This window comes from Sorex fumeus, unplaced genomic scaffold, assembly GCF_029834395.1.
Source record: "Sorex fumeus unplaced genomic scaffold, SorFum_2.1 ptg000072l, whole genome shotgun sequence".
NCBI classification, from domain to species: Eukaryota; Metazoa; Chordata; class Mammalia; order Eulipotyphla; family Soricidae; genus Sorex; species Sorex fumeus.
The window spans coordinates 50,253,405-50,275,047 of NW_026606129.1; the positions used below are offsets into that span (position 1 = coordinate 50,253,405).

Below are 21,643 nucleotides of genomic sequence, written 5' to 3' on the forward strand. Positions count from 1 at the left end.
TCACATGCAAGACAAGCACCCTGCCACCATACTCTCTCCCCAGACTGTAGCACTGTACTCCCAGTTTTTCATCAATCTGCTTGAGCGGGCACCAGTAACGCCTCTATTGTGAAACTTGTTACTGTCTTTAGCATATCGAATACACCATGGGGAGCTTGCCAGGCTCTGCCGTGCAGGCGGGATATGCCAGGCGTAAACCCTGAGCATTACCAGGTAAGGACCATACCATCCCCCCCATTCACCCACCCTCACAAAGTAATTCTCTGTCAGAGAATCCTTGAGTTTCAAGAGTTCTCCAGGAGCACTGCACAGGCATAGTTCCTGTGCACCACCAGGTGTGGTCCAACAAAAACAAAAATCTTCAGTTTCGGAAATCAGTAGTAGCAGTATTATTTTTAAAAAAATCTCTAATATCCCCCCCACCTTTTTGCTTTTTGGGTTACACCTCGATGTGCAGGGTTTCTTCTGGCTGAGCACTCAGAAATTACTCCTGGCAGTGCTCAGGGGATCGAACTCAAGCCAACCGTGTGCAAGTCAAACAACCTCCCCATTGTACCATGGCTCCAGCTCCATAATCTCCTATTTTTCTGTCCACTAGGATTATGTGGGGAGTACCATAACTCTTACTATTCTGCATAAAGGGCAAAAGTGACTGGCTGCAGAGAGAACTCAAAGGATTAGTGTTGATACTTTGCATGCATGAGGCCTGCCTGGGTTTGATCCCTGGTATCACCTTGTTCCTTGAGTGCCTCAAAGAGTGACCTACAGGCAGTGTAGTAGCCCCTGAGCTCTGATGGATGTGCGTCCCCATCCTCAAAAAGAACTAAATGATCCCAAAGTCAAATAAAGGGAGGGTCTCCAGCATATTCCAAGAATGAAACTAGAATAAACAAAGGTTCCCCAAAAATCACTCTGTACCCCTTTGGAAATATAACACATTTAAGGGAAAAAAGTGTGTCTCAACAGTATGCCCTTGTCCCCCTCCATCAGTGCTTTGGGGAATACTGATCTAAGTGATCTGTGACCAAAATGTCATCAAGGTGCTATATCCACTGAGAAATATCTACTAAAATGACTGATGCCAAAGAAACAGCTCAACAGGCTGGACGCATGCAAAGAAAGCAGTACATATGGTTCCCCAGCACAGTGAGGGGATCATTTCTATCATAGACAGAGCCAGAAATAGACCCTTGAGCTCTGTCATGCTTTTTTTTTTTTTTTTTTTGCTTTATGGGTCACACCCAGAGATGCTCAGGGGTTACTCCTGGCTCACGCACTCAGGAATTGCTCCTGGCGGTGCTCGGGGGACCATATGGGATGCTGGGAATCGAACCTGTGTCGGCCATGTTGGCTGCATGCAAGGCAAATGCCCTGCCCACTGTGCTATAGCTCCCGCCCCCGAGCTCTGTCATGTTGCCCCTGCTCCCTCTCCCCCGCAATATTTTAAAAATTAAAAGTAGCAGACCAGTATTATGACATCCATTAAATCAAGATACCTGCTTTCCTTATTATAAATTGTTTGAATTATCTGAATCACTCTGTGACAGGCTATTATGCTTGCTCTGCTGTAAGCCATCTCAACCAACTGACCCACAAGAATTCATGTAAGAGAAATATCCTATAATCCCTAGCTTTTTTGTGGGGAAAAAAGAGGGACCCAATTACACCCAACGTGTTCAGTGGCTACTCCTTGCTTGATACTAGGTTGTTGCTCCTGGCAGTGCCTGAGATTGAACCCAGGCCTCCCACCACCTTGAATGGGTGAGATTATCTCTTCAGTCCTAATCCAACTTCTTGAACTATAGGTAAAGTAACTGAATTCAGTGGAGAGGGGTTGCGGGGGGCAGGGGAGGAAATAGTCACCAAAAAATTGGTAATAAGGAGATAGAGATATAGCTCAGCAGGTAGAGTGCTTACATACAGCTGACCCAGATTTGATCCCCAGCATCCCTTATGGTTCCCCCAAGCTACAACAGGTGTGCCCCCCCAAAAAATAGAACCCCAAGAAAACTGGTTACATGTTTCTGAACTCCCACAACAAAAATTAATTCAAAAATCAACCATGGGGTACATTCTTCACCCTGGAAATTTGCCTACATCTCATCTACGTGAACTTTTAGCTTATACTTTTTTTGTTTGAATTCAAAAACCTTATCTGGTTCCCTGAGCACCACAAAACATCACAGGAAAAGATTCTTTAGCAAAACCCTGAGCACTGTCTGGTATGGCCAAAAAACAAAAACGGATGTGTGGGGGCTTCTTTTGGAGTGTGTGTGGGGGGGGGGGGGGCTTATAAGGGTATAAGGGTTTAGGCCACACCCAGTGATGCTCAAGGGTAATGTTATTTCTGGCTCTACACTTAGAAATTATTCCTTGTGGTGCTTGGGGGACCATATAGGACACCAGAGACTGAACCGGGTTAGGCCATGTGCAAGGCAAATGCCTTGCCACTTGACTATCGCTCCAGCCCTCACCAAATAAATAAAAATAGTGAGTCTATTCTTTAAAAGTTAAAGGGGTGTGAGGCTGGAGTGAGAGCATAGTGGGTAGGGCATCTACCTTGCAAGAGGTCAACCCGGGTTCAATTCCCAGCATCCTATATGGTCCCCTGAGCACCGCCAGGAGTGCATGAGCCAGGAGTAAGGCGATGCACAGAGTATGACCCAAAAAGTGGAAAGAAAAAAAAAGTTAAAGGAGGGGCAAAGCAACAAAGTGAATAAGTGAATTAAGACAGTTGCCTTGCACATGGCCAACAGGGGATCAATTCCTGGCATCCCATATAGTCCTCTGAGCACTACTGCCAGGAGTGACTCCTGAGTGTACAGCCAAGAGAAAGTCCTGAGCACAGCAGAGCGTGGCCCAAACAAAACAAAACAGAAAGATTAAATAAAGGGCCTAAAACAGAAAATTCAAGGATCTGGAGTGCATATATTGCATACTGAAGGCCTGGTAAATCCCTGGCATCATATAATCCTTCATGCATTGCCAGGAATGACCCCAAATATGGAGCCAGGAATAGCTCCTAAGTACAGCAGGTGTGATCCAAAACAAACAATAAATTAACAAATATTAAAAATAAAGATTAAGTAAGAGTCGTCAGGACTATAGCTCAGCAGTAAAGACCTTGTCTTGCATGAGTGAGACCTGAGGTTCAACCCCCTACCCCCAGCACCCCCCCCATACACACACAACACAAAGAACAAGTAGCAAAAAGCTTAGGGTTAGGAAACATATTTTCATTTAAGGAAGAAATATCACAAAGAAGAGAAAAAATTAGAAGGGTTTTATGGAGAGAGGAAAAGAAGAGAGAAATGTTAAGGAGTGAGATAAAGATCTCAAGGAGAAAATACGGATCACCTATGTTTCTCTAGAACTGTATTAATATATAACAGCATAGTTGTAAATAATAATCATCTCTTCCCTGGGTAAAGAGGAACGAAAGAGGTTTACGTTAACATACCTTACAAATGTGCTGAAAGACTCACGACCTGTGTGGTAGAAGTTCTGCGAAGTCCCTTTACTTTCAGATGAAAGGCACTATTAAAATATTAAAAAAAAATTATTTACAATGAAAAAACAAAGTCGAATTAAAAATATGGACTTGTCCTAATTTCCTTTAAGTATTTGGGTACAGGAGAATAAAAAAACTTAATAGACACAACAAAATTATCACACTTATACAAATTCTGGCTTCCCTCACTTAACAAAATGTAGTTAACCTTATTTTCTGAATATTTGAAGCTAATGTCCTCCTTTAAAAAGCAAAAATCAAAATCAAACAAATCCTACATACACAGATCTTCCAACAAAGGCAAAAAATTTCGAAACCACAGCAAAGTTAAAGAATGTTAGGAGCAAGGAGATATCACAAAGGGCTGGAGCCCATGTCTTGTCTGCAGAAGAGGTAAGTTCTGGTCTACTGTCAGTCACCTAACAATGGGACCAACTCCCAAGCACAGTCTGGAGTAGATGCAAGCACAGATCTGGGTGTGGCCCCCAAATAAAAACAATATAAGTTAAAGTAAACATCTGGTATATCTACCACCTAGACTATGAACATTGTAGTAACTTTGGTTTATCTATGGTGGTAGAAAATGTACACTAGTGGAGGGAAGGGTGTTCAATCATTTTATGACTGAAACTCAAACATGAAAGCTTTGTAACTGTATCTCACAGTGATTCAATTAAAAATTTTATCTTACTGTGCTTCCTTTTTAATACAGACATTAGACAAAATGTATAAACTAAAGCAATTGTCTTTTTTTTTTTTTGCTTTCTGGGTCACACCCAGCAATGCACAAGGGTTACTCCTGGCTCATGCACTCAGGAATTACTCCTGGCGGTACTCGGGGGACCATATGGGGTGCTGGGAATCGAACCCGGGTCAGCTGCGTGCAAGGCAAACACCCTACCCGCTGTGCTATCACTCCAGCCCAAAATCAATAGTTCTAAAAGAACAGGCTAAATTCTTTATACAGCTTTTGTGCAACTGCTAGGGCTGCCCAGGATCAAACTGAATCAGCGCTCTTGCAAGCAAAACATGCACTGGCCATTAAGCTATCTCTTAGACCTTGAAATCTTTAGGTCAAGGAAATTAACACTAATTTCAACGTTAATTTTTTTTTTTTTAAATATTGGGACCAGAGAGATAGTACAGCAAGTAGGGAGCTTGACATGCAAGCAGTGGAACTGGGTTCAATCCCCAAAATCTCAAATCCTGTGGGGTGATTCCTGAGTGCAGAAGCCTATGAGTTACCCCTGAGCATCAACGAGTCACCCAAAAGATAATATTAATATTTTAGGCACATTCTTATTTTCATCAGGAGCTTCTTAGATTTGTTGCAAATTATCATTATTAGTTTACTACTTAAAGTCAGAAAAGACCATGGCCTGAGAGCTTGCTCAACTGACTGAGCACAGGCTTTGCATGTTGGAGGCCTGGGGTTTGATTCCTAACACAAGGTCCCCAGGACTGCAGGGAGAGACCTAAGCAAAGAACTGGTAACAGTCTCTGAGCACCACCAAGTGTCACTCTTTAAAACAAACAAAAAACACAAGCCACTGAGTACAGCTGGTCAGGTGCTTTCCTTGCACAGAGTCAATCTAGGTTAGATCCCTGGCTGGGACCCCATATGGTCACCCAGCACTGCCAATAGTAAGCTCTGAGCCTCACCAATGTGAGATTCAAATTCACTACTTTGAGTGATTAACTCCAGTTATTTATACAAGATCATTCTCTTTCTACTAAAAAAATTACTTATTCCAGAACAAATCCAAAGTTGTTCCTAAAGTCTCCACATGATCTGTCCCCATTCTACTTCCGTTCTACCTCCCATTTTCTCTTCACTCCACTACATTCATTTCACTGGCTGTTACGTAGCCTTTTCCTTCACTGAATATTAAGATACAATTATAACCGTATGCTCAAACATACTAACTTTATTCATCCACCTTACAAAACAATTGTAAAAAATATCAAGCTAAAGAAAAATCAAGCTAACAGTTGGAGAAATAGAACAGGTAAGGCGATTGTCTTGTACATGACTAACCAGGGTTCAATTCCCTGCATCTCATATAGTCCTCCAAGCACTGCCAGGAGTTATCCTTGAGTGCAGAGCCAGGAGAAACCTCTGAGCATCTGCAAGAGTGCCTCCCCAACTAAAATCAAGCTGGTGAAAAACAGCTGTAATTTAAGAGTCATATTTTGTTATTAGCTATACAAGTTTATTTAGAACCATGTTATTTATTTACTAGAGGAAACCAAATTTATTTACCAGAGGAAACACGAGTAAACTCAGACCAACATCCAAGATGATAAGTCTGATTTTCAGTCACGTAACTAGCATAATTATGTGTATAAGACCTTCATTTTATATTTCAACATGGGATATTAAGAGTCACTTGAAATAAAAACATTTAAAATAGGAATTTTACAATAATGCCAAATTTTAAACTATCTTTGGAAATTTTAATAATTTTCTAAATACTTCAGAAAACCTATTCTAAGAGTATGTAGTTAGACATAACAGACACTAACAAAATTTAATGACACTTATGTGTGGGTGCAGGCAAACTTAAGATCGACAGGTCAGGTACATTAAAAAAAATAATAACAACAACTAAGTGGTAGGCAAACATTCAGGGACCTTTTAAAATTACAAGGGCCAGAGTGACACTAAAGCAGGTGGGGTGTTTGCCCTGCAAGCAAACCCGTTTCAATCTCCAGTACTACATATGGTCCCTGGACATATGGGGACCAGCCAAGAGTACTGCTGAGTACTGCTGGGTGTGGCCCCAAAGCAAACAAAAAAAACAACAGCGAAACTATAAATACGTGGCTAATTTTCAAATACAATGATTATTTACCATTTATGATTATCTCAAGTAGGCATAAGGCCTTTAAACTCAAGATGCAGGCTATATCAGCTCACTAAATCAAAATTAGCTCTCTGATGTTGAAATATTAGTCTTATAATAGAGTTAACAGATCTCTCAGTTCAAGAACAATGAATCCCCAAAATAGGAATCCATCTCCCCTCTTGTCAAGGCTTTGACTCCACCTCTGGACTGTAAACACGTGAAGATGGATCAGTTTTCACTTTCCTAATAACTTACATTTCCACATAATCAGAAAAAGCCTTTTTTGGGGGGGGGGGGTCGGGCCACACCCAGTGGTACTCACTCCTGGAGGATATCAGGGGACCATATGGGATGGCAGGTCAGCCACATGCAAGGCAAGCACCCTACCAGCTATATCATCTCTTCAGCCCCCAGGATAAGCTTTTAAAAGGAATTGACAGACACAAAAAGAAGTCAAAATTACAAAAATACTCCAACAAAATCATCACCGCACAAATATACACAGGAAACTTAGTAAGCATGCAGCTAGCTTCTCTCAAACCCAACTCAAATCAATAGGCAGAGAACCCACAGTTCGCTGCTAACACCTTAGTCAGACCTAATTATGTTAAACTTGGGGCAAGAGTGATAAGGTTGTCCCTCTGAGTGAGTCTCTTACAACCCAAATATTTAAAGACAGGCTAGACCAGGGAGGAACCGTATGTTCATTTATCTATTTCAATCAACAGCTGCAGGATCACACAGAGGTGAGTACTATGAAAGACAAAGAACTGAAATGCTTCTAAAATGATTTTCAGATGATCTCAAAATATATAAAATCAACAATACAATAAAGGAGAAAACACTGTTGACAGTTAAGTCATAATTATACTGGGTTCTGCAGTTTGGGAATATGTAGAAAGTACTTGCAGAGAAGGTAATTCTGGCCTGCACTCAATTACACACATCTTTAGAAAATTGACTTAAATCTCTGGGACTCAGTTTTCTCATCTGAAGCTAGGATTGGACCACAAATCCTAAAGATTCCTTTCAAGTCTAAAACTCTGTATACATAAAAAAGTTGCTGGGATTCCATCCTCTTTTTCCCTCCAATACCGGTCTTTGTGAGACTAGAGAATATAATTCTAAAACTAAACTTTGAAAGCAAATTCCATCTTAGCAGGGTTTTTTTTTAATCTCCAAGAGACACCAATGCTCTATAAAGTAGATGAAACTACTATTGAACAGATGTTATCTTTCACAATTAAGAACTAGTCTTGTAGTATGTCACTTATGCCAAAAGCTCAAAATATCTACACCATGTTAGTCAAGTGTTCTAGGTGACAATCGTGTCCATGGTACGTTTACACAGACGGTTACACAGTTGTGCATGTGACTCCAAGTGGTAGCAAAATTCTCACTACATATGTATTTTAAAGCACTTTAAAAAAATAATTTCTTCTATCAGATTTCAGAAGGACTATGCACTATCCACTATGCACCTGCCAGAAACATTACTTAAAAAGAACTCTTAGCCACAAGGGAAAAAAAGCAAGTTACCAAGATACATAAAAGTTTTAAGTTAGAATCATTAAAAAAAAAAAATCACAAGTAGGACCAACTCTAATGAAAGGATTGTCACTTGCCCACCACAAACTACCAAACGTGATTTTCTGGCCAAATCAACTTCAGTACAAATAGAGCTAATTAACGAAGATGACTTTGCAACTGGATCCTACAGGCAAACGAGTATAGATGTTCAGGTGACTAAGATAAAAACTTCACTAGGCAAAACTGCCAACACTTTCTGATGCGACATCGTTTAAATCTTCCTTTTTTCAAAATGTCCCTCGAAACGAAAACTCTTATTTTCAATACCGAGGGCCTCCTAACCACTAGGATTTCACCAACACCCTTTACCTACACAACCTCGAAGAACACGGCATAAAAAGACGAATATCTACCTTCACCTAGTACCCAACTGAACTTCATCCAGTACCCAAAATATGTATAAAAAAAGGGGGGGGCTCGCGTTTCCTAGGAAGTAGTAAGGGGCAAAAATGGAGTTTGTGCCGACTTTCTTTCCCGTTCCAACTCCGTGGGCCACGCGCGCTTCGCGGCGGGGCCCCGAGCGCAGCCCCCGCCCAGCCCGACGGCCGGGAGAGGAAGCGCCGGGGACCGCGGGCGGGCGGCTCGGGCTCCAGCAGGCCCGGCGGGGCGGGGGAAGGGGCGCGGGAGGCCGCGGGGCGCGCTTCCGGGGACTGCGCGGGCGGGGCCGCCCCTCCGGCGCGCGGGACTCGGGCCGGCAGTCAGGGTCAGGCGCCGGGGAGCGGGGCAGTCGGGCGACTGGCCGGTCAGGAGCAGCAGGTGGGGCGCGGCCACGGTGGGGCCGCGGCCGGGCGGCCGGAAGAGTGCCGGGCGGGCGGGCCCGGGGCGCCGCGGCGGCTGGAGGGAACCCTCTTAACTCACCGCAGGCGACGACTGTGAGCCCGACTTGCCCGCGCCGAGGACGCTCGTCCACCAAGTCTCGCGCTCGGGGACTACAGGACGGCTAGCTGGGGTCGGCGGCGGCGGACTAGACGAAGAGAAGCGACCGAGGACGGCGGCGGGCGGGGAGCGCGAGCGAGGGCGGGCGGCAGCGGCGGGAGGGCGGGGAGAGACGTGCGCGCCCCCGCGTGCCCGGCGGGCTCGAGCAGTCACCAGCCGCGGCCCCGCGCACGCGCGCACACTCACAGCCCGGCCGCGATTGCTCCGGAGTGCGTCCCCGCCCCGAAAGCCGAGCGCTTAGCCAATCACTACAAGCGCGCAGGGCATCACGGGAACTCCGGGGCTATAAAAGACCTGGTTGCTATTTTGTACTCCTCGAGTCACTCATCCTTTAAGTCAGCAGGGTGGGGCTAGAGCGCGTGCGCGGTTTTGATACTCCGCCCCAAACTGCCAACTCTTCGCGCAAGCGAGGTAGGCTGGGCCAGGCCGGGTATACGCGTGCGCACTAACGAGCTTAGCCCCGGAAGCTCAGACGTCTGCGCAGTGGAGACTACGGTGACAGTCCCCCGGGTGGGGCGCGGGACAGTTATGGCGGAGCCTTGGTCTGGCCAGTACTTGCAAGCACTGCCGGCCACAGTGCTGGGCGCGCTGGGCTCTCTGGGCAGCGAGTTCCTGCGGGAGTGGGAGGCGCAGGACATGCGTGTGACCCTCTTCAAGCTGCTGCTGCTGTGGTTGGTGTTAAGTCTCCTGGGCATCCAGCTGGCGTGGGGGTTCTACGGGAGCACGGTGACAGGGCTGTATCACCGCCCAGGTGAGGCTCCCCAATGACCTCGGTGACCGGCCGCCCCCACCCCCTCCAGACTGCAACACTAGTCTCCCCAGAAGAGCCCCCCCCCCCAGACTACCACTGCTCCCCTAAGGGCTTCATCCTGAATCCTAATCTGTGCCAGCATACTTATGCTAACCTCTTATGCCAGAAATCCCATCGGCCCACCCACCACGAAATTGTTCCCTTAACCCCTCACCCAACTATGTCCCTTTGGTCCCCCAAGACTCCACCAGGCAGTACCACTAGCCTTTAACCTGACTTGGGCTGGTGCCTGCTAAGATCCCACCCTCAGCCTGCTGCAGCTCTGGATGTGTTCCTGCCCCCCAGGTCTGGGCGGCCAGAACGGATCCACACCTGATGGCTCCACGCATTTCCCTTCATGGTGAGTAAATCTGTTTCCATCTCACCCCATGCTTGGCAAGCTGTGGACACTCTGGGGCAGGGACAGAGACCAGCCAGTCTCCGGATCTTCAAGTAGAGCCAGCCTTCCCAGTGACACTGATGTCTATTCAGCAACCACGGGGTGGGTGGCATTATTGTCAATTCTAGAGATGAAGTGGTGAGCTTGTTGGATTCCACACCCCTCCATTAGAAAGACAAGAGTCTCTGTCTTTAATGCACTGACTGGCATTATCAGTATCAGCCTTCTCAACTGAAAACATGAACTCAGTAATTGGGGCATTCATTTAGCTATTCTCTGAGCTCCTACAGATTATCAGGCACCGCCCTAGGTCCAGAGAACAAGGACAACACAAGTCCTTACAGCAAGAACCACAGATTTTCCAGAGGAAGGTAGCAATGCAGGGGTAAGAGTGTCAGGTACATAAGGTACCAGGCAGAGAATATTCATTCTCTGACAGCTTCAGAAGCAAGAACAAGGGAAATTGGAAGGGTGGGCAAGGCTGTGAGGTAGAATGCAAACAGGAAGGTATGATGGGATCTATAAAGTCCTCTTCCAAACCTCAGGGAGCTGTGGAAGGAGCAAGAGCACAGTCTGATTTTAATTTTCTTTTGTAATTACAACCGCATGATTCAAGGCAAGTAGATAAAAAAGGTCTTAGAGAGGGCTGGAGCAATAGTACAGTGGGTAGGGTGCTTGCCTTGCACAGGGCCAATCTGGGTTCAATCCCTGGCATTCCATATGGTCCTCCAAGCACCACCAGGAGTAACCCCTGTTCATGGCAAGTTTGGCCCAAAAGCCAAAAAAAAAAAAAAAAAAAGTCCTAGAAAAAAGGCAGGAGAGGCCTAGTAAGGCCTACCACTGCCAGATTTCTAAGGCAACTGGGAAAGGATGGAAGCATCGCACAGGGTGGGGAGTCGGGAGGAAGAACAAATTGGCAGGAAAAGGAGATGACCCAATGTGAGAGGGAAAGTGCAGTGGACAGGTCACAATTGAGTTTGTTCCTCCAAAAGCCTTCCAGAACCCAGCCCCCCCTCCTAGGAAGAACTAAAGAGAATCACAATTAGGGACTGTTGTGCCTGCAATGGATTAATCCTTGTTTCTCCTCTTCTCCATCACTTTTAGGGAAACAGCAGCAAATGAGCCTCTCAAAACTCACAGAGAATAAAGAGAAGCAGCAGAAGGGCCTCCAGGAATATCGCTGGGCCTGTTGCCTCCCACATTGGATTCTGCTGCTGCCCAGACCCCAGGGACAATGGCATGGGTGGGGGAGTTAGGCCAGGGAGCAGAGTACCCCAGAGTTGGGCCTCTACTGCTCTTGGCTTTGCTTCCAGCAGTCCCAGACACTGGGCTAGTTGTCTGCCTCTACCCTCATGAGGGTGCCTTAAGGAGAAAAGGCATGTTCCTCCTCTCTCTGGGATCAGCTCAGAAGACCCCGCATCGGGGATACCAACATTCCATTTTGCTATCTTGCCTTTTTCCTGTTCCTTACTCCCATCTCCCTGGGACATGACCCCATACAAATTTATCCTTCAGAGAGGAAGCTTTGATGTTAATCAGCATTGAGATTTGGCGGGGAGGTCTTCATTTCTCCCAGGCCCTAGGTTTTCTGAATTTCTTTGGTTTTGCTTTATAGGCAGAGATTCGGGGTGTCCTGGTCTGGACATAGCCTTATACTCCATGATCACGAGGCTGGTTATTCGAGAATAAGGCAGCAGGCACTAGCCAAACCTGGCAACAGCAAATACTTAACTCTCTGGCTTGCTAGGTGTAAATCAGGCTATGGAAATTGTCTTTTCCCCAAGTATCACACATTCATTCTTAATCATTGAAGGAAAAGTAGGTTCCTGAAAGAAGCCAAGTCCCCCCCACTGCTTAAGTGCCCGTGGGGTTATGTTTTGAGGGGTCACCCCAGCGGTGCTCAGGAAGCCATGTAGTACTGGAAATTGAGGCCAGAGCCCTGTGCACGCCTGGCAGGTGTTCCAGCCCCTTGAGCTATCTCACCAGGTGGACCCATGGGGGTTCTGAATCTGTTCCCTGGCCCTCACAGGGTGATACTAAGTTAGAATGCAGAGAAACCTCACATGACCTGTCCAATCACTTCCTATCTTGACCCAGATTTGATAGACTCATCCTAAGAACGAAGTTGAACTCTTCCCCCAGTGGCACCATCTCAGCCCCAGGAATTGTTCATTAAGAGAAAGGACAAGACAGACTACTACTTCAACAATGGGCTCAGGGAGCTTCCAAAGGTGTGGGTGTCAAACCTCAGTTCCTGAGAGCAGTATGGACCCGGACCTGCCTCATTCCCAGTGCTGGGACTTCTGCCTGCTTCAGTTGAGCCACCTACCACCTTAGTGTTCTGCTTCCTGGCAGCTGTCACATTTCCACCTGCCAGCCTTTGCAACAAAGGTGTACTGGAAGCAGGACAGATAATGAGATGTGTATATGCACCTCCTCTAAAGCTGTCTTCCAGTTGGCAGGATGATGGTTTCATAGCCTGGGGTCTACCCACTGACACCCTCACATAGAATTAGGGGTACCACATCTCACCCCATGATCAACTGAACATGTGGCTTATTAAACATGAAAGCGCATCAGTTGTGTGATTCTTTGGGCTGCATGCACAGGGGACTGGAGAGGGAACACCCAGGGACTGTTGCACCTCGGTACCTAGGAGGAAATGTCTTAGGTAAGACCAGGTGCCCAAAAGGGGCAATCTCCTTGTTTGTTCTTAAAGACCTGGTCCTTACCACGGAACACCCAAGCAGCTACCTCATAGGCCAGGTAGACAGAGAGTGGGCTGGCACCCCAGGATCCCTATAGATAAAGGACAATGAAGCTAGAGTCTGGCCATCAAGTATAAAGGAAATATGTTTAATGATTTTGAAGAGTCGATTGAAGTGAATAATGGGCCTCCAGGGGTGAAGTTCAGCTCAGGGTAAGAAAAGTCCAAGAAACCGAGCCTGTCCCACAATAATCCTGGGGCCCCTGGGAATGTACACATACAGAGTGAATCTGTGTCACTTCTGACCCCAGCCATCTCCGAATTTACACACAGGCACTGCATCCCAACTCGGCAAACCCTCTGGGAGTTAGGAATCCAACATGACCAGGGAGAGGCAGCATTCTGTAGTCATGGAACATGAACTAGAGGAGGTGGTCGGTATATTGGAATGACCCTCTACAGGGTGAAAAACTATGGTGAGGCAGGTGGGGTCCCCATAAGTGAGCCCTCACAGCCAGCAGCTAGCAGTGAAGAGAGAGAAACATAGACGGATGCAGTCCAGCACCCCAGCAGGCAAGAGTGAAGTTGATGGGCTCATAGGCTCAAACAGGGTATTGGCAGGCTGGAGATATTAACAGTACAAGGATTAAAATGCTTGCCTTGCATCTACCAACCCTGGTTCAAATCCCTGGCACCTCATTATGATCCCCTGAGCACAGCCAGGAATAGACCCTGAGCACTGCCGGGTGTATCCCCAAAACCAAAATAATAATATTAATAAACTAAAAATAGGATATTTGGGTAAGCTGATTCATTAGTTAGAAAAGGGCTCAATGGCCCAGAGAGAGTACAGCAAGGAGGGCGCTTAGATTACACACGGCCGACCCAGGTCCAATCCCTGGCATCCCATATGGTCCCCTGAGCACCACCAGGAGTGATTACTGAGTGCAGAGTCAGGTCTAAGTCCTGAGCATTGTCGGGTGTGGACCCCCCCCAAAAAAAGAAAAAACAAAAAAGAAAAAATGGCTGGGGATGGGGACAGAGAGGTAGTATAGTGGGTAAGGTGCTGGCTCACCTTTCACAGCTGACCTGTGATCTATCCCTGGCGCCCCATAGAGCACCCCAAGCTCCTCCAGGAATAATCCCTGAGTGCAGAGCTAGGAGTAAGCCCTGAGCACTGTTGGGTGCCCAAAAACAAACCAGAGAAAAGGGTTCTTAGGGCTAACGAGATAGCACAGAGGGTAGGACACTTTTCATGTGGTCAAGCTGGGTTCAATCCCCAGCATCTCATATGGTTCCTGAGCACTGCAAGGAGTAATTCCTGAGTGCAGAGTCTGAAGTAACCCCTAAGCATCGCTGGGTGTGGCCCCCAAAAAAATCACGAACAAAAAAAAAAAAAGGGCTCTTGAAATTAAGAGTGCATTGGGGGGGGGGGAGGGGAAGAGGGTCAGCCAGAGAGAGTGGCACTAACAACCAGACAACCAGAACAAATGTCCACTCTATCCTGATGTCAGTTCCTAATTAATCCCCAGAACACGCCCTCAAGGCAAGGTTCCTAGAGCAGAGGGCCATGATATTACTCTCCTCACTTGAGGATATAGTAGTTTGTGGGCACAAAGGGCATTTTGCTGACCACAGCCATCTGCTGCTTCCGCCGCACCTCTACCAGCAGCTGGGTGCCTGGCCGACTATACTCAGCGGACACATACCCCATCGCCACATTCTTCTTCAGGCAGGGCGACGGACAGCCACTGGTCACAGCACCTGTCCAGGAACAAGCCATATGTGTACATGAGTCAATACCAACCACCCTGCCAGCCCGGGACCCCCGCACAACTGGGGAAGGGACAGGGCTCTCAGTTTTTCAGGTCTACCTACCAATCACGGTACCGTCCGTGCTCAGGATGGGGCTGTGTGCCCGCATAGGTGCCCCCTCACAGGTTAACCCCACACGCCTCCGCTGCACTTTGCCCTTCAGCTGGGGAACGATGACTGTGGCTCCAGGGAAATCCATGGCAGCTCGGCGGCGTTTCCCTGAAACAAGAATCTCTGCTCAGCTCCTCCACCATGCATTTGCCCCGATCGTTCAGTCAGCCACCCAACTCCTGTCCCTGCTCTTGAAGACAATGCTCCCCTCCCAGACTAGTAGGGGTTAAGGGTTCCTCCAGGTGGGCGAAGTCACAACGACACACACCCTCAGACACTCAGGGAGGCTCCCCTTGGCTATGAACTTCAATCTTGCAAGCAGTAAGCACTGGCTCGCCTCCCACTGTCCCCTTCAACCTCCAGGAGCCCATCCCGCAGTGCTAGCAGAGCTCACCCAGTGTCCAACTGAGGCTGCCTTCCACCGGTGTGGTGTGCTCATCAATGTCGCTCCCATATAGGCAGAGACCGGCCTCCACACGCAGGCTGTCCCGGGCCGCCAGTCCTGCCAACTTCACCTCCGGGTTCTCCAGCAGAGTCGTTGCTAGGTGGACGGCCTTGGCTGCCGGCACAGAGATCTGCATGGGACACCAGGGAGCAGGTGGGCAGCTGGCCAAACAGTCCTGTGCCCTGTACCCCCTGCCCAGGCACCCACTTCACATACCTCCACACCATCTTCTCCTGTGTAGCCACAACGGGTCACACGGCAGCCGGAAATGCCAAACACCTCCATCACAGCACTGGTCATGAAGGGTAGTTTCTTCAAATCATCTGCCAAGCCAGCCTGGAGTACCTGGGCCGCAGTGGGGCCTGAACCCAGGGAGCCAGTGACCCAGGGTCCAGGTACCACCTGTGCTCCTCACAGCAGGAACACAACCCTTACTTGGGGACCAGAGCAAATTTGACTCTGCAGGTGGTACACTCTTTCTGAAATGTCTTGGGCCTTGCAGCAGGTGTAGGAAGGGCACGACACCCAACTTGAGAATCCTGGCACCTAACTATGGCACCAGCTGCACCTTTCTCCTGGCAAGGCCTCTGTGCAAAGCAATCAGGACTTCAGGAAGGCCAGGGCCTTTCCCCCCCCATCCCCCTCATCCCCCTCAGGTTAGCCCACTCACCTTGCAGGGCCAGCAGGGCATTATCCACCACCTCCAGGCCCACATCACCACCCTTGTTCTGAAGCTCCCTGAGCTTGTCCTGAGAGGAAAGACACATAATAGCACATCAGCTGCTGGGACCACTTAGCTCAGACCCTGCACCGTGTGCTGGGTCTGTCTGAAAGGGCATATCAGTACCAAGTGGATGGGCAGACCCATACACAGGTGGCACAGCAGGTGCCATGCCTCATCCCTTGGCAGTGGAGGCTTACTTAGGGGCCAGTCAGCTCTTGCTGCCCTGCTCCGTCACTGAAGCCTCTTGTTCCTGGCACAGTCAGCTCAGACTGTAGGATAACATTGGTTTGTGCAGGGCTCGAGCGATAGCACAGCAGGTAGGGAATTTGCCTTGCACACAGCAGACCCGAGGTCCGATTCCCAGCATCCCATATGGTCCCCTACCAGGAGTAATTCCTGAGTGCAGAGCCAGGAGTAACTAACCCCTGAGCATAGCTGGGTGTGACCAAAAAGAAAAAAAAAAAAGATATAGGTTTGAGCTATCTCCTCTGCCACAAGGAGCTTAGGTTTATTGAGTAATACCCATCACAATGCTCCTAAAACACTCCCATTTCCTTGGTATTCATCTTTAACTTCTCTGTGCTCTGCTTTCTCTACCAGTTAATCACTCATTTCCCTAGGCATTACCTTGTAAAGCCAAATTCCTCAGAAATCTCTGGTTTTTTATTTGTAAGTGAAACACTGCTTTTCTCCTTATGTTCTTTGCATAGTTTACTTCAAAGCAATGTCCTCTTTGTATAGACACAGGAAGACAATGAATGATATCCTTTTACAACTTGGGAGTTAATTGACTTCAAATATTTACTCCTGAGCATCTGCTTTCTTAAGCCTCAGTTGCCCTTAGCTGCTAGCACCCCAAAAGCAAGGTCCGGATGAGGGACTGGATGTACCCTGAGCAAGCTGTGAGCTACCCTGGCATCGAAAATGGCCAGGCCAAGTGCCATAATACTTAACTATAAGTTAAGAGTACAGTCATGAACAAATTCTGTCATGAGCCAAAGAGTAACAACTGGATTACGGCACTGCTAGGGTTAGGAAAGACTTATCTGGCCTAAGTACTGTAGTCTGGGATCTGTAGCGAGATGTCCCCAGGAGAACCACCCACAAGCTTAATGTATCTCTTGCTGTGTCCATAGAAAATAACTAATATTAAGTAGAATTAAGGGGCTGGAGCAATAGCACAGCAGGTAGGGCATTTGCCTTGCATGTAGCTGACCCAGGTTCAATTCCCAACATCCCGTATGGTCCCCTGAGCACTGCCAGGAGTAATTCCTGAGTGGAAAGTCAGGAGTAACTCCTGTGCATTATCAGGTGTGACCAAAAAAGCAAATTAAAAAAAAAAGTAGAATTAAGATGAATGTTTAAATGGTTGTTGGACTAAGGAAAGGAGAAACACACTCCTAGAGGGTATTTGACCCTTAAGCAGATCTCCTGACAGCAGGAGATCTTTAGAAGAGCTTCCCCCTAGGGAAGGACCTTTCCGTAGGTTGATCACCGGTGTGGTTGCTATCCCCAAGGCTTGGAGGTTGGGGCTAGATGAGGCTGCAAGACAGAGCCTGAAGGGACTAACATGGGGGACAGGAGGAGCCAAGAATGAGGGGCAGTGTGAGACTGGAATGGGGAGCTGAGTCAGACTGGAACAGACACGTGGGGAAAATGAAATAAACGGCAACTGATCACCAACCAGCCTGTGGCCCTGTTTCCTCCTTCCTGCATCTGTTGGCTGGAGCGATAGCACAGCGGTAGGGCGTCTGCTTTGCACACGGCCAGCCTGGCTGACCTGGGTTCCTCCAACCCAGGTTCAATTCCTCCGCCCCTCTCACAGAGCCTGGCAAGCTACCCAAAGTATCTCGCCCGCATGGCAAAGCCTGGCAAGCTCCCCATGATGTATTCGATATGCCAAAAACAGTAACAACAAGTCTCACAATGGAGACGTTTCTGGGCCCACTCGACCAAATCGATAAACAATGGGAGGACAGTGTTACAGAGCATCTGTAACACTGTACAGAGCATTTGGCGGCTGCAGGTAGGTAAGCGGCATATAGCTACGGAATGCTCGTGGCAGGTGAGAGAGAATGCCACTGCAGCCAATCACTTCATTATATTTTGTATTACACATTGAACCATTGGTCCCACAGTCACTCAAGCTTCTCTGTGCACAGAGGAGATGGGGTATGGTGCAGAGAGGGGCTGTACCTGCATCAGGGCCAAGTCCTTGTCCCAGCAGCCAGCGTTGGACACCACATACAAGTACCCCTCAGAGGTGTTGGTCACAATAAGGTCATCTAAGATACCTCCAGCCTCATTGGTAAATAGCGACAGTGTCCCCTGGCACAAAAAAACAAACAAACATCTTTAATTCTGGGTCTGGGTGAGCCAGAATATTCATGGTCCAAGACATCACAAGAAATTCATGAGCCCTCTTGACAGGATAGGAGGTGTACAAGGTGCTAGGCTGAGAGTTCAGGTCCCGCCCCAGTCCAGGGTCTTTGATTGTACTGATGTAGTGAGAAGGTCAGCTTCGAGGGGTTTCCTTGATCTCTTGGGGTCTCTGTACCTCTCCTTACTTGAGATCCCCAAACTCAGCCAATGTCCAATCCCCAAGACAGAACCTTCAAAATCCTTCTTTTTCTCTTCTTCTTCTTTTGAGCCATACCTGGCTGTGCTCAAGGCTTAATCCTAGCTCTGTGCTCAGGAATCACTCCTGACAGGCTAAGGGGACCATATGGTATGCCAGAGATGAAACACAGGTCAGCCACATGCAAGGCAAGTAACCTGCCTGCTGTACTAACTCTTCAGTCCCTCAAAATCCGCCGTGAAGACCTAAAGTGCCTTATAACGGTGCTTCCCAAACTGAATGCTCACCCCATCTTCCCATCAGATGGACAAAGAGTATGAGATTAAGAGGTCACATGAATCACCTGAAAATTTTATTGAAATTCAGGCCTTGGAGTCAGAGATAGAACTTAACTGAATCAATAAAGTAAACAAATGGCCCAGGTTTGATCCCTGGCACTGCATGGTCCTCACAAGCGTCTATCAAGAGTGACCCTCAAGCACTTAGCAGGGAGTAGCTCCTGAGCATCGCTAAGTGCGGCCCCAAACCCCCATCCACCCTTCCCCTCCACACACATAAACACACAAATTCAGGTTCTAGGGGGTTGGAGCAATAGGACAGTGGGTAGGGTGCTTTTCTTGCACATGTCTAACCCAGTTTTGATCCCCGGCATCACATGTCCTCCCCCAAAGCCTGCCAGAAGTGATCTTAGAGCACAGAACCGGACAAAAAATCAGGTTTGCGGATGGAGAGATTTTTCCAAGTACTGAGCATGTGCTTTGCATATGGGAGGCCAGTTCAATCCCCAGGACCTTCTGGCTCACCACTGGGTATAACTCCCAAACAAGATGTTTTCACATTTTTTTGTTTTTGTTTCTGTGGCGTTCAGAAATTACTGCTGTCTCTACAATCAGGGATCACTTTTGGCAGGGACAAGACTTGTGGTAAGGGGGATATTAGCAGGGTCAGCCGCATGCAAGGCAAACACCTTACCCACTGTACACTCTCTCAGCCCCCAACACTGTTCTTTAAAATACAATAAACTGTAACTCAGTATGTGATTTAGCATATCTGGAGCAGAACTAAGACTATATTCCTTACATGACACTAAGAGACTGGTTTGGGGACTCTGCAAAGAATTAGGCAGCAAGGAAGGCCTTAGCAGGCATCATGGAAGGTCTCAAAACATGGCCTGAACCTCGGTTTCTGACTTATTAGCTTGCTGTGTTAAGGATAGGCCCCTCCCCTTATAGACAAGTGGGTGTCTGTCTAGCCATGATTCAGGGCCTGTCACCCAAAACTGCAAGCCCTGTGCAGTGTCTGGTCCATCTCTGTGCCTCCAACGCAAAGTAGGGTCTCAGCTTTTTAGCTGATTAATAATCAAGAACACCACTGGGCAGAAATAAGAGAAAAAAGGGACCTACCTGGTTTGGCCTTAGCTCTGCAATATCTCCAACCACCAAACTCTCCATCAGCTTCACTCGATCACCACCCAAAATCTTGGTCTGCGAAAGATCAGAAGGCTCGGGCTACTCCAACAGCTACAATAGTGGGCAAAAAGGCACCACCGCTGCAGTCCCCACTCAGTCCAGCCCAGAAGAGCCTGGCGATTCTTTGGGTCTCCAGGTAGCAGAGGCCCAACCTTACCCCCTTCCAAATTCGCCAAGTCGGGAAGAGACAGAATTGGTGGTGGGGGGGGGGGGGCGGCTAGGGACAACAGAAGGGCCCGGAACCTTCCTGAAATACCCCTCTCTACAAGCCGATACCCAGCGGCAGAGGGCTGTGGTCAGGGCATGTCAAGAAGTGGGAGCAGCTGGAGATGAGGAGGCTCGAGCCCTCCGGCGAGCAGCTGAGTTTACTTCCGCGGGGGGAAGGGTTGGTCTAGCCAACTGCTGGCTGAGACGGCCAGGTGTTTGGGAGGCCGGGCTCACCTGCAGCATGTGGGACACATCGAAGAGCGAGCAGTGCCGGCGGGTGTGAAGGTGTGAGTCGACGTGGCTGTCCCGGTACTGCACCGGCAGACTCCAGCCGGCGAAGGCCACCATCTTCCCTCCGTGGGCCAGGTGGAAGTCATACAGGGGGGTCCGGCGGAGCACCTCCTGCGGGCGGCTGAACTCAGCGCCACCACCTCCCCCTCCAGGCCTCTCCCCCACCCCGGCCCCCCAAGATTGGTACCAGGCCCCATCAGCCTCTAGCCCACCTGGGAGCCACTGTACAGACGGCTCACGGTCGAGGGTAGCGCCTGCAGACGGGAGCCCAGACGGGCCACCCGGCTCACAGCCTGCTGCATTGTTGCCTGCACCCGGAGCCGCCGGCACACGAGGCCACCACTCTGCCAGGCACGCTGGGAGATGTAGTCCAGAACCGGCTCTCTCAGGCCAGGGAGAGGAGGGGGATCAGACGAGGGGGCGGGCAACCCCGAGGGCGGGCAGGCGGGGCTTAAGAGCACAGAGTGCTGGGACTTGGGTCAGCAGCAGGGGGGAAGGAAACAGCCCCGGGCACTCCATCTGATCTGGGCAGTGAGCAGCAGGCGTGACCTGCTGAGAAGCCAAGCTGGGGGCTAGACCTCCCCAGGCTAACTGCCCAGTGGTCAAAGGATCAAAGTTCCCCCTCAGGGCCAGAATTGCCCTTTCAGGGCTTGAGGAGAGGGAGGATGGAAGAGGAAGAGTGGAAGTGTTGTGGAGGGTGAGGGTGGTGTGAGCCTGCTGGCAATTCACGCCAGAACCTGGACTCAGGGAGGGTCTCTAGCCCGGCACTGGGCAGACACAGGCAGCCAGCACCGTCATGCATTCCACAAGTTATTTATTGATCTTGCCACACACAGGAGGCCCTGTGCAGGGGGCTGGGGACACAACGTGAGTGAAACACAGTCCCAGTCACCCCAGAGGACCCCCCCCCCTTACCCACACATACTCCTGGGGACCCTGCAGGCGGAGATGCCACTTGTAAGAGCTCCGGGGTGAGAGGAGAGGTGAATGACCTTCAAAAAGGTGAATGACCTTCCTCTGGAAAGCTGGGGAGCCACAAAAACATCCTATTGTCCAGCTCCCACACAGTTCCAGTACTACTTGCCCCGTGCTGGTTCCTCGGATCAGAGTCAGGAATAAACAGAGAAGCAGGACTTGCTTCTCTTACCCAGCAGCTAGCCTCCGGTGGGAGAGGACCTAAGTTTCTTAAAAAGCCTCATGCAAAGCCTTACCTAGACACA

General features: G+C 48.8%; 3 protein-coding genes across 3 annotated transcripts in view; 1 reads left to right on the forward strand and 2 right to left on the reverse strand.

The window, feature by feature from the left end:
- Window positions 1–8,989, reverse strand: part of RHOA (ras homolog family member A) — a 45,086-nt gene extending 36,097 nt beyond the window's left edge. Inside the window, exons 1-2 of the mRNA XM_056128946.1 lie at window positions 8,809–8,989; window positions 3,461–3,537 (exon numbers count right to left, since the gene is read on the reverse strand). The gene's annotated coding sequence lies outside the window, so the exon portion shown is untranslated. The remainder of the gene's footprint in view (window positions 1–3,460; window positions 3,538–8,808) is intronic.
- Window positions 8,990–9,225: 236 nt separating this feature from the next.
- TCTA (T cell leukemia translocation altered) lies at window positions 9,226–12,652 on the forward strand. Its single transcript, XM_056128947.1, has 3 exons — window positions 9,226–9,637; window positions 9,983–10,037; window positions 11,181–12,652. The coding sequence occupies exons 1-3, from the start codon at window positions 9,415–9,417 to the stop codon at window positions 11,221–11,223; spliced, it is 321 nt and encodes a 106-aa protein (XP_055984922.1). The 5' UTR covers window positions 9,226–9,414; the 3' UTR covers window positions 11,224–12,652.
- Window positions 12,653–12,786: 134 nt separating this feature from the next.
- On the reverse strand, window positions 12,787–20,871 carry AMT (aminomethyltransferase). Its single transcript, XM_056128945.1, has 9 exons — window positions 20,636–20,871; window positions 20,367–20,534; window positions 19,860–19,940; window positions 18,075–18,206; window positions 15,825–15,903; window positions 15,371–15,516; window positions 15,104–15,284; window positions 14,662–14,817; window positions 12,787–14,547 (listed from the first exon to the last, which is right to left on the reverse strand). The coding sequence occupies exons 1-9, from the start codon at window positions 20,723–20,725 to the stop codon at window positions 14,369–14,371; spliced, it is 1,212 nt and encodes a 403-aa protein (XP_055984920.1). The 5' UTR covers window positions 20,726–20,871; the 3' UTR covers window positions 12,787–14,368.
- Between the last annotated feature and the right edge of the window lie 772 nt (window positions 20,872–21,643).